This window comes from Bos indicus, chromosome 14 (assembly GCF_029378745.1).
Source record: "Bos indicus isolate NIAB-ARS_2022 breed Sahiwal x Tharparkar chromosome 14, NIAB-ARS_B.indTharparkar_mat_pri_1.0, whole genome shotgun sequence".
Taxonomy (NCBI): Eukaryota; Metazoa; Chordata; class Mammalia; order Artiodactyla; family Bovidae; genus Bos; species Bos indicus.
The window spans coordinates 3,013,167-3,025,248 of NC_091773.1; the positions used below are offsets into that span (position 1 = coordinate 3,013,167).

General features: G+C 49.3%; 1 protein-coding gene across 16 annotated transcripts in view; it reads left to right on the forward strand.

Annotated features, from left to right (window-relative positions):
- The window catches only part of PTK2 (protein tyrosine kinase 2), a 192,948-nt gene that overhangs the window by 44,849 nt on the left and 136,017 nt on the right, over window positions 1–12,082 (forward strand). For 12 of the 16 annotated variants that reach the window (XM_070802371.1, XM_070802383.1, XM_070802385.1 and 9 more), the window contains one exon: window positions 4,453–4,802. The exons of the other annotated variants lie outside the window; for them this stretch is intronic. In XM_070802371.1, the coding sequence (XP_070658472.1) occupies window positions 4,706–4,802 (97 nt within the window). In that variant the 5' untranslated portion in view covers window positions 4,453–4,705. The remainder of the gene's footprint in view (window positions 1–4,452; window positions 4,803–12,082) is intronic. 16 annotated transcript variants of the gene reach the window in all.

The following is a 12,082-nucleotide window of genomic DNA, read 5'->3' on the forward strand; positions in this document are numbered from 1 at the left end:
TTATTTTAAAGATTGTTTATTTCTTAAAAATTTTTTTTAAATCTTTTTTTGGCTGCACCATGGGTCATGTGGAATCTTGGTTCCCTGACCAGGATCGGACAATAACGCCCCCTCCCCGGCATGGAAAGAGCAGAGTCTTAACCACTGGGCCATCAGGGAAGTCCCCCCTGGTGACTTTCTTATTTCAGGCCAGGTTTCTGTAGGGAAGCCAGAGTGGGCAGACCTACACAGTATGTGAAGTGTTGTTTTGCTCACTAACTTTGTTTATAGCATTCTTTGCTAGCCTTCCGGTGGTTTTATCTAATCTTACGCACTAGTATCATTTGGTTCTATTAACAGCTGCAGTGGAAGTTCTGTTCAGAGTATCAGAATACTTCAGTTGTGTGGTTTATTTTTTATGTCAGATGGGGAAGGACATTTCCATATGGTTTTCCTAAAATTCATATCAGTTTTTCTTTTTCCATTCTTATTGGGAGGAAAAGCAAGGTTTGCAACAAGTATGATGCACGTATTCATTCTGTGGATATTTTTCAAACCCCTGTGCTGGGTCTTGGAGGTGAAGCAGTGCCCAGGACCAAGGCTGGCCATGCTGTCACGGAGCTTAGTGTTGGGCTCTGACACCTAGAACCTAGACTGCCCCTCTGCCATCTCCTCCTTACCTACGGGGTGAGAAGGTGTGGAGTGTGGCCTATACATTGTACTGACCGTATTAGCAGTGAGGCCCTGGGGACAGTGCACAGACTCAGTGATGTCCTTCCCCCTGTGGAGAGCACGTTGTGGTGGGGTAGCTGGGCAGGGGACAAAGGGCAGGAACAAGTCACGGGGGGCTGTAGGAGGTGTGTATGCTTTGGGGCAGATGGAACTGGAGTTAAGAGTATGGCTGTGGACTTTTAGACGAGGTGAGTGGAGTGAGTAACATTTGAGCCTTGTGGTTATCTGAGACAGGAGTGTCCCACCTAGAGGGACAGGCCGTGTAAAGGCCCTGAGGTCGTGCACGCCTGGTGTGGGCTCAAGGCAGAGTGGAGGTCAGTGTGGTTGGAGCTGAGAAGACCCTGGTGGTGGGCTTGGTGAGGACCCCAGGTGTGGGTGGGAGGGCAGCCTTCAGGGTTTTGAAGACCATGCTCAGTGTGTAGGCTACCTGCTTGGGGATCTGGAGAACTTTTGGTGAGTTTTAGCAAAGGAGTGAGAGAAGGCAATGGCACCCCACTCCAGTACTCTTGCCTGGCAAATCCCATGGATGGAGGAGCCTGGTGGGCTGCAGTCCATGGGGTTGCTAGGAGTCGGACACGACTGAGCGACTTCACTTTGACTTTTCACTTTCATGCATTGGAGAAGGAAATGGCAACCCACTCCAGTGTTCTTGCCTGGAGAATCCCAGGGATGGTGGAGCCATAAGACGACTGAAGCAATTTAGCAGCAGCAGCAGCAGCAGCAAAGGAGTGAAATGGTGTGCTTGATTGTTTTGAAAGGAAGGGTCAGTTGCAGCTGCTGGGTTGAGAGTGGAGTATGGGGCAGCCGGATTGGAGATGGGGGAGCGGGGTTGGCCTGTGGCTTTGACCCGTGTGCAGGTCGGCAGCAGACATAGGGCAGTGGGCAGGGAGAGGTCATGGCCCAGGTATAGTGTTAAGGCAAGGATAATGGGTTTTGCTGATGGATTGCTTTGATCCTCAGAGACAGAGAGAGGAGTCGGGGTGACTAAGGCTTGGGGCCTGAGCAAATAGTAATCTTTCTTGTAAATTTTAATTAAGAGTTTACTTGTTAAGTGGACTTACACTTAACTAGTTGTTCTTAGCTGGACAGATACTACAAAGAAGTTGTTTTAAATATCAAAGAACTTTCTGTATTAACATGTAGAATTTCATAAATAAATCAGAGCTTAAAGGGATTGCTTACTTTTTTCACTTCTGTTGCCATGAACTATAGGCCTTTCCTGTTCTTTTCAAGATGTCACTGATTGGGAGTTTAAAAGCAGGAGTTGTTTTAATGTTTAGCAAAAAGAAGACAGGAGTAGAGATATCACCAACCTGGCTAGGACTCGTCCTTTTTCAGCTCTTCGGCCTGAGGCAGGTCCACCTGGACCTCAGGATCCCCTTCTGTAGACACGGGGGAGGAAATGCATTGTTGGGGTTGTGTTCAGGATTGAAGTCAGGCGTTTCCTGTGAGAGCAGCTGGCACAGGCCTGACTCACAGGTGCTGCCCTGCTGTTCCCAGAGCACCTGCAGCCTTCTCTGCTTTCATACCCTCGGCTTTTTCTTTTTCTTTTCAGCAGCCCTGAGGCTGCTGAGAACTTCCCTTGTAGCTCAGTTGGTCTGCCTGCAAGACAGGAGACCCTGGTTCAGTTCTTGGCTTTGGAAAATCCCCTGGAGGAAGAAATGGCAACCCACTCCAGTATTCTTGCCTGGAGAATTCCATGGACAGAGGAGCCTGGCCGGCTACAAGCCCATGGGGTCTCAGAGTTGGACACAACTTAGCGACTGCCCCCCCACCAGAGGCCGGAACTTCCTTGTAGCTGCTGCTTCGTCAGGCTGCCTCTGGTCCTGTCCTGGAGAAGTTTTGCTCCTCTGTATCTTTCCAGCTTTTAGACCTTGCACCCCAGAAGGTGACATTCGGATACTGAAATAAAGTATCAGTTAGCTTGGTTGGAGGGAGAGAAAGCCGCTGCCGCTGGTTGTCTCATCTGGACCATAGGCTCCCCCCTCACGCCCTCTCTCCCTGGGCGCCATGTCCGCCCCCCCCCCTCCCCCCGGCTCTGGACAGCTGCTGCCTCGCCTTCTGGGCTGTGGGTGGAGACCCTGTTCCGGGACGGCGGGTGGGCTCAGTGGCCGTGCCTCTGCCTGGTTGAAAGGCCCTGTCTTTACTCATCTTTTGAAGCAGTGGTGGCACTGTTTTTGCTTCGATGTGAAAATTAGATGTGATCAGTATCTGCTGTGTGGAATACAATTGGTGACAAGGAAAGGTAGCTTTGAGTTGTTTTTGACATTTTTGAGAATCTTACGTTCCAAGAGAGACTCCCAGTTTGCTCGGGCCATTTGTAGTCTGTTGGTTGATGGTTCAGATTAAGCCCTGAGCCCTGCTTGTGGGGCTGAACCGGACGCCCAGATACCTGGGATGTGCCTCGACGCACCCGTGGCGGCAGTGGGCCTTTCTGTCCTCGGCTCGCCTCAGTAGCGGGGCAGGCTGGGCTGGTTTTCAGGACAAACCCTGGATCTGTCCGCCTCTTTCTTCTGCTCTCTTTCTGGCTAGCTTGCTTGTGTTTCCTGGAGCCCCCTTTCTTCCCACTGTTGCTTGAGTTCAGAGTTTTCTGTGGTAAATGATAGTTTTCACTGTGGAGTAGGGGCAGTCACTTGAGTTAGGCCTGCAGTTAGGAGCCTGAAGGTAAAGCCTGCAGACAGAACAGCATCTCGAGCTGTTGAAGCCCAGCACCCGGCCCTGAGGCATCCCTGGACACAGCCTTTGTTCAGTAACACCGCCACCCCCAGAAGTTAGTGAAGTCATAAGATCCTGTTCACAGTTAAGTAGAGTACTTGTCTTTTTATTAGCCTGTGGGGTTGTCTACTAACAAAATTACCCATATATTAAGAGGGCTAAACTGTGCTCAGGCAAGGTTCTAGGAGCCTAGTTACTTATTATCTTCCTGCTAAGATAATATTATCTCACTGCTCAGATACTAAGTGTGGCATGTGTTCAAATAGCTGGCTTTTTTAGATGACCTTGATTATCTCTCAGTTTGAATGAAGAAAGTAAGTAGCTTTGCATTTTTAAAGAAAGTTGCTCTTACAGGTTATTAGAGTGTTTTTCTCTCCTGCTTGTTCAGTATGAGTTTACCATTATATTTTAAAGCTAAAAAAAGAAATGCATCTTGGATCCCTCAATATTCCATTAAACTAATTTTGAAAGTACCTAGCAACCTCACATTCTTGTTTTTATGTGTTTTCTAGATAGTTTTTATAAATTTACAAACTTACTTTTCAAGTATCAATCTGAAGAAATACCTTAATCTCAAATATATTTGGGTTCCTATGGACATAGTTTTTACAGACTTGTTTTAGTGTTGATCAGGATTTTATTTTCAGAATTATTCTTACTTCATTAAGGTAATTATTTTTAACTGTAAGGTCAGAATTAGGCTGGTAAAATGCCAGAAGCACTACTTTGAAAACAAAAATGGTTTGCACAGGCACCTGAAGACCTGATCTGGGTCAGACTTGATTTGCAGCTTACCCAGTTTTAGAATCGCCTGTCAGTTCTGTAAACAGAAGTCAGCCAGATGAATTGAACAGAAGGGTGAGATTAGCATATTAATAAGGCGCAGGCTCCCGGCTGCCCGGGGCTCCTCCCTCTGTCCCTCCTCCTTCTGTCCCCTCCTCCCCGCCCTCTCGCCCTCCTTCCCTGAATGAATCTAGGAACTGAGATCCTTGGGGTCACGTTACTTGCTGGTTTCTTTCTGTTTAGGAGCTTAATCCGGCCAGGACGGTCTGTATTTCAGATTGCAGAAGCTTGAGAAGATTCTGTAACTGAGAGGCATTCTTCAAGCTGCTGGAAAATATTACAGAAGGAACACCTCCTAAATTTTGCCTCAAGCTCTGACAAAAGGAGCACAGAGGGGAAGCTTAGTCTTGAATGTGGATCGAAGCAAGTCCAGTGGGAGTGATGAGCCGGGACTTGGTGTGCGGACTCCTGGCATGGTCTCTCTAGGACCGAGCTTATGTTGTTGGGAGTGGCGGGACGAGGGGCCCTGGAACCCCAGGCGCTGTCTATGGAGAAGAGCGGCTGTAGTCCGTTTCCAGTGTGTTGGGCTAAAGGTATAAATAACTTAAAGATCTGTTCAGTTTAAGTTTTATTTAGATACATGCTTTTGCACTAAAAAGGTGGATAAGAGTTTATCAGGACTTATTTCAAATAGATTTACAGTTAAATTTAAGGAAAAATGGAAATTATTTGTTATGGGTTTGCAACTATTGCATAAAACCATTTAGAGAGCATTTCAAATAGTAAATAAAATTGTTTTTATGAAAATGCATTTAAGTGAGTAAAATATTTTTTTTCTATAGCCTGTCCTATGTCTCTTAAAGTTTCATGTTTTATTTTGAGTTTTAATTAAGATGTCCTCATTCATTCTTCCATGTGGAAGTTTTTAAAGGATAGAGACTAATTTTTAGTTTAAACAGGACTATAGGAAAAGGAATAACATAGATTTTCCTATTTCAAAAATTGGTTTCCTTTACTCACTGTAAAGATTGTATATTTATTTGGAAACTCCTTGTTGTTGCAAGGTGGGCTTGTCTCTAAGGATTGGCAGGGCTGTGAATAACTAGCTTTCCCTTGTAATGTGGTTAGAGGCTTCAGTTATATAAAAATCAAAACACAAAATGTAGCATTTCATTGTAACACGTGTTTGAGGAACACGTTTAGAAGTTAAGAATGCATATAATTCACATATGAATAAGACCAAAATGGGTACGCTGCTTTACTTTACTAGTGAATATTTTATTATTGAAAAAAAAAATCTAAATATCTTACTAGAAGTATGAACTTTGGAAGAGATTATAGTGTTTTTGCTTGTCCCAGAGCAATCGATTGCAGGCAGTTATTTTTCCATTATGTTTGCTGACTGCAGAGTAAATAAATAGAGGTGTTTTTATTGGAATATCATTCTGATAGAGGTGGGCTGTGGGTGTGAGAAAAGAGCTCACCTATACACAAGAGGGAAAAGGTAGAGAGGGTGTTGAGGTCAGGTCCGCCTGCCTGTAGGGCTGGAACAGGCATCTTCTCAGGTGGATCATTGCAGAGCAGGTTTTAACAGCGCGGGGGGCGGGGGCGGTGGGGGGGTTGTGCCCTGTCCACTCCTGGGACCGAGTCCAGGGCCCCGTGGGTATCAGCGCGAAGGCGCGGTCTCAGGACAGGCCACTCTGCCTTCTCTCCTTACTCTCTCACCCGTAGGTGTTCATCCCGATTATTTTTTGCTGTGTGATACAGACAGCAGTGTTCCTATGCAGGAATTGGCTGCATTGGTTATTTTCAAGTGTAAAATCACTACTTTTAGATAGAGACAGACCTCAAACCCAGAGACTGTGTATCCAAAGCTCGGTCTGCAGTTGGATGTCCTGAAGCTCACACTGGCTCTGATCGGTCACATTAACTTCATAGAACAGCCATGGCCAGATATAAGATGGGTGAGATCCTTACTAGAACAGGCTAAGAGTAATAGGACCCATATTCGTGTACTTTGACCTGAAACCTTTATCCTTAAAAGAGTCTGGAGTCTTTTCTGTAATAACATTATTGTACTGATGAAGTTAATGTTAGGGAACCCGCCTTAGATTGCACCCGAGGAAGAGTGTATTTTAACATGTTTTAACATATTTAAGAAGACGTTGTTATAAATTGTATTCAACTATGTCATAATTTCCTACGCTTGAAGACAGTTTGAATTCAGACTATTGAAGTAAGTGTAAATGTTTACAGTGCCGTGTAATTGGCTGCAAGGCTACTAAGCACAGAAAGTCCTCCTTGGAAAGTTCTTTGATTCGCTCAGTGTGTGCATTGTTTGTTTTGTCTTTTTGAAAGACTAGGAAGGATTGAGAGGTGTCAGATTTGGTTGTCAGGAACAAATGTGCTGTTGATTCCCCCCCACCCCTGTCTTTCAGTGGGAGATTGAAATTGAATATACTATTAATAGTTCCTTTGTGTGATTCTGGATCCTGTGGTTAAAATCATGTTTTTTCTATATCAGTATTTTAAACATCCATCTGTCCATCTCTGGGAATAACCCTTCTTCTCTTCTGTGTCTCAGAGTCCAGGGGTCAGCTGTCTCTTGATATCTACATGTTTTTCATAAGCATCTGATACCAGCCACAGAGGAACTTCTTATTTGTTGCCACTGAAATCAGTTCCTCCCCAGATCCTCTGTCTAATAAACGTGTCAAAGCTCCGTCCACTCAGTTCATCATGCCACCAGACCCAGGGTGCCTCTCTGATACCTTCCTCCGTGTATAATGGATCCATCTTTTTATCCTGACGGTTCCTCACCTTCCCCCGCTCTGGGCTGTGGAAGTTGCTTCCTGTCTGTCTTCCTATGTCCTCACATGTTCAGCCTTCACATACCTGCTGGAGGGATTTTGTAGAAACATAAATCTGGTGATATTATTAAAACTGCCTGGTGGCTTCTCTCTAGAATGAGGTGAAGCTGCAGCCCCTTCACCTGGCCTGCAGGGCGCCTCGTCTGGCTCTGCCCTCGTCTCCAGCTCTGGACCATTGGCCGCTCATCCCTGTTGACTGTTCAGCGCCCAGGACACCCAGAGTCTTTGCTCTCGTGCCTCCTGCACCTGCCATTGCCTCTTCTCTCGCCCCTCTGCCCAGCCAGCTCCAGCCTGCCCTCAGGTCTCCGCTAAACCAGCTTCTCTCTGATGCTGCCTCCTGAGTCTTTGCTTCCGTCTTGTGTTTACTGTTATTGATCATAGTGTATTGCACTTGTTTGATCTTTTTGCTGGCTGGTAAACTTCACAAAGTCAGGGGTTGTGTCAAGTTTCTTTGTGCTTGGCAAGTAATTGGCATACATAAATATTACCTAATGAATGAGCAAATTCTATGTAGAGTCAGCTAATCCACTTGCCTTAGAAGTTGCTCAACAAAAGCAGTGAATTGGTCTCTGCGTTTCCTCTTGTAGCAGCACACGTGCTGCATTCTAGTTCTCTCAACAGATGGGTCTGGGTCGGCTCCCAGGGTCTGATGGTTGCTCTGGGAATTACCTCCTGATCCTCTGCCATGCCTGTGGGACCACAGCCATGTGGTCTGACAGCTTGAGGAGCTAATTGACTTGTGGGGGAGATAGGTTAAAAGTATATTTTTATATAACTGTATAAACCATTTTATAGTTACAGTGTAACTATCTAGATATCTGCATGTTTACAGTCAAAGAAATCAGGTGCTTTCCAGAGGACACCTGAGTTTCTGAGTGCCCAGCACAGGGAGCGGTGCCCCCATGTAGCAGCCCCCAGTGCACATTGACCGCAGTGGGTCCCGTCCACCCTGCACATGCAGGAGGCCCTGCCCGCCTCTCCTCCGCTCTCTCTTCCCCTCCCCAGCTCCTGCAGGCCCCAGCCTCTCGCTCTGTGCGCACCTAGCTTTCTGAGAGGCCCCTGCTGGGCTGGCCTTGGTGGCCTCTTGTGCTGTTGCTGTTCCTGCTGGAACTTTCCTTCTTCACCCGTGATGCCTTCAGGCCTCTGCTCCGCGTGTGGCCCTCTGTCTCTCGCTGGGCCCTGCCCTCACACAGGGTGAGAGCTGGTGACTCACACAGCTCTGCCTAGTTGCTTGTCTCCTGTTACCTGGTTCTTGCAGCCAGGCTCAGGTCTCGTTATTTTTTGATTCTCCATGGTGGGACATATTAACAGCACTCAGCAGTTGTTTGCTTAGTGAAAAAGAAAGCTGAACTGGTAGAGTCTGGGGCATCTTTGATTCCAGCTGAGAGTGTGGGGAGGGTCCTCCGTGCTGTAGGGATCGCACACAGAGGCACTGAGAATGATGTGGGCGTGTTCTGGAGAGCCTGGGCTTCTCCACTGACGGTAGTTTGAGCTGCGCAAGGCCATTGGAGGGGGTGAGGAGGGAAGCCTTGCCCTGCACCATGTTTCTCTGAGGGCTCTCCTTGCTAATTCTCTGCCCACCTCTGAAGCCCAGGACTCCGTGGCCGGGCCTCAGGCCTTGTCGCCTCCTCCCCAGGCACCGTCCTCCCCTTACCCCACCCCACGGGAGGCACACACCGTCTGCCTCTGCCCCCTCACCCTCGGGCGCCATCCGCCAGTTCTTTGAACTCCTCCTCAGGTGTGGATGCGAGTCCCCCTCCTGGGACACGTCTCCGGTCACAGTTCCCTCTGTGAAGCCCCAGCCACCCGGCTCCGATTCCCTGAGTGTCTCCCTGGTGCTGGTCCCTTTCCTCGCTTCGTAGGGACTTCACTGTGTAAGTGTCGGTGCAGTTGTTTGTGTCCCCCGCAGGGAGCAGGTGTGTCTGGTGTATGGGTTTATGGTAAACCAGGAACATGACAGTAACAGGTTTCTGCTGCTGCAGGGAGGGCAGGGAGGGAGGGGACGGTGAGGAGCAGGGGTGCGTTCCGTGTCCAGGATTCTGATGTCGTGGCCGGAGCATCGCCGTGAACCCTCTTCACTCCCGTTTAGAGTCCTGTTGGCACTGCTTCCCTCACCCACAGGGCTGGTCCAGTGGGGATTCAGACCCTTCACTCATCCTCATTGTGTTTGGGGAAGGGGCCGCTCGTTCTTCCCAGGATTTTCTCCACACGTGGCTCTAGAGCTTTAGCAGGACATGGGGTTTTGGCTTAGATACGCCCTTCTCGGTAAGGTGGGGAAAGTGTGTGCCCCGGTTTATCTGTTTAACACTCACCACCCCCAGCCCTGCCAGTTCTCCTGGTTTGGGCAGTAAGACATGAGTGTACCCCCTTGACCACCTTGTGTGAAATGGGACCCTCCTGCTACTCCCCTGCTTGCCCTTTCACTCTCCTCACCAGCGCATGCTCCCCTGCCCCCCTGCGGTGAAATGCACACCTAGGAGGGAACCGGTCTGTCCTGCTCTCGGCCTCCTCCTCGCTCAGGAGGTCAGGAGCCTCCTGGGCAGGTGACTGTCTGCCTGCAGCAGCCGAGGTCTGCGTGGCCAGAAGCCTTGAGAAGGGTGGTGCAGAGTTTTTGAAAACTAAATAACTACTGAGTTCTTTCTAGTGGCTTTATGGTTAGTGATACTGATCTTTAAAAATAGTGTTTACAATTAATTTTTAAATAATACTTGTTATAGCGGTCATTAGCCACATGTGTGAGACAGAGTGTGTGTGTGTGTGTGTGTGTGTGTGTGTGTGTGTGTGTGTGTGCAGCTCTCCTAACTAGACTGAATGCTCTTCAGGTTAGAGTTATGGCTTTTTAAATCCATACTAGAGGAGAAGGCAATGGCAACCCACTCCAGTACTCTTGCCTGGAAAATCCCATGGACAGAGGACCCTGGTAGGCTGCAGTCCATGGGGTCGCACAGAGTCAGACACGACTGAAGCGACTTAGCAGCAGCAGCAGAAGTTGGCTCAGTAAATGTTTGTGCAGAACCCGTTACTCTCAGGGAAATGTGTCCCCTGCGTTTGCCCACAGGGGCCCGGCAGGAACAAGTGGCCGGGGCAGCTGGCTGTGAGAGAGCAGGCAGGAGCAGCAGCCCCCTGCGGCTGGCTCTCGGCAGAGCCTGCATGGGGGCGTGGGGGTGGCAGCGACGGAGGGTGAGGACGGCTGCTCGGCTGTGTGCTGCTGTGTTGCCAGGCAGCGCTGCGGCCTGCTAGTGACCGAGTTGTCAAGCGAGGGTGCGGACTCAGCACACCTGGGCGGCAGGCCTTGCTGAGCAAAGGCTTGGCCTCTGCAGCTCTCCTGCCTGGTTGAGCCCTGTTCACCAGGCCTGTGGGCTTGGGCAAATTGCTTCTCTCTTCCCACATCCAGAAAGTGGGGAATAGAAGGTTATTAAGAGGATTAAATGATTTAATTTTTAAGTGCATAGAACAGTCCTGGCATAAATGCGGCATGAATAATAATTGAAGTAAACCTCTGAGCCCTGGCCCCTGTCTCATGAGTGACCTTTACAATAGCATGTTTCAAATCAGACAGTCGAGATCAATCTCTGCATGTTATGACAGTCGCTCTTCATTTGTGAACAGCAGGTCAGCTCTAGACGGGGAGTGCTCGCCTCATGCTGTTTAGATTTGCCCAGTGCTGCGCCGCCCCCCCGCCCCCCACCGCCGCCGTGGGAGAGAGCGCACCAGCGGGAGTGTTTTCCCCAGGCAGGTTCACTCCTCTTCCTTAGGAGTGCAGCTGGGAAATCTGTTTGTGTTTTAGACGGCTTAGAGAACCCACATCACGATGTCCGAGGCGTGTGTCAGGCCCCCTTTCCCCAGCCTGTGAGCAGCTGTGGTGGCCCTCCCCTCATCCCGCTTCCAGAGGAAACGTCCACAAGTCCCGGCTCCCTGGTTCCCTCCTGTAACAGGAGGCATGAAGTGCCTCCTTCATCTGGCTTGTTGTTCCCAGTAACAAATACCAAGCGGAATTGAACTTTTCCTTCCTGCCCAGCCCCTCCACCAACAGGTCTGCCCCTCTTATGTTCCTTATCTCGGTGGAATGCTATCACCTTCCCACTTAGCTGCCCAAGCCAGAAAAATGGCCACTGTCTCCTTCAGTCTTAGAAATGCAGTTTGATCAATCCTGTCCTCTTGGATTTTTTTTATAGCTTTCAAATCTTTGGTCTCAGGCCATAGTCAGTCCTGTCTGGGTTATAACAGAAGCCTTCAGATTGGTCCGAACAGACTTGAATGCCTGCCCAGGTGCAAATCCTAACAGCGGCCAGGCTCTGAACCTGCCTCTGCAACCGGGCCTTGTCCTGCTCCCCTGCTGATTGAATTTGAAGCCTCTCTGGCCCCGTGTTGGCTCCCGGGGCGCTCTCGCCACACCAGCCACCTTGTCTTTTGTCAGGTTTAGGTTTTGATGCCCGCTCTCAGGACCCCAGCTTGGAACTCACCTTGTGTAGGAACCCTGACCATGTACCAGGTCTGAGCTGGACCTTTCCTTTCCCTGGCCTCTCCCCAGCACCGTGTGCTCAGTGCACTTGTCTGTGGTGGCTTTTCTCAGAGGACCTCTCGTCAGGGGTTCCTGGAAGAGTGCATTACATGTAGGGCCAGGGAAGGCCGAGTTCGTAGGTGGAAAGTACATGATACATTAAATAAAATTAGAAGGTAGTTCAGTGCTTTTGATGCAAGCAACCTAGCTGACCGAACTTGCCTAGGGATCGCATGGTGATACTGGTTGGCGTGGGGTCCATTTGGGCAGGGGCTTGCACACCCTCTGTGTGCTGTGCTGAGGCTCTGTGGCTCGCCCCTGGACCGGCTGGGATCTGGTGTGGAAGTGAGCATGCACACTCGCAGCTGTGTGACTTGGGCAGTTGCCTAACCTCTGTGCCTTAGTGACCACACATGTAAGTGAGGTGACTGATGGGCGCCACCGTGTAGGGCTGCCGTGCGAAAGAGACAAGTCAACTGTGTGAGAGGGGCGATCGGGTCAT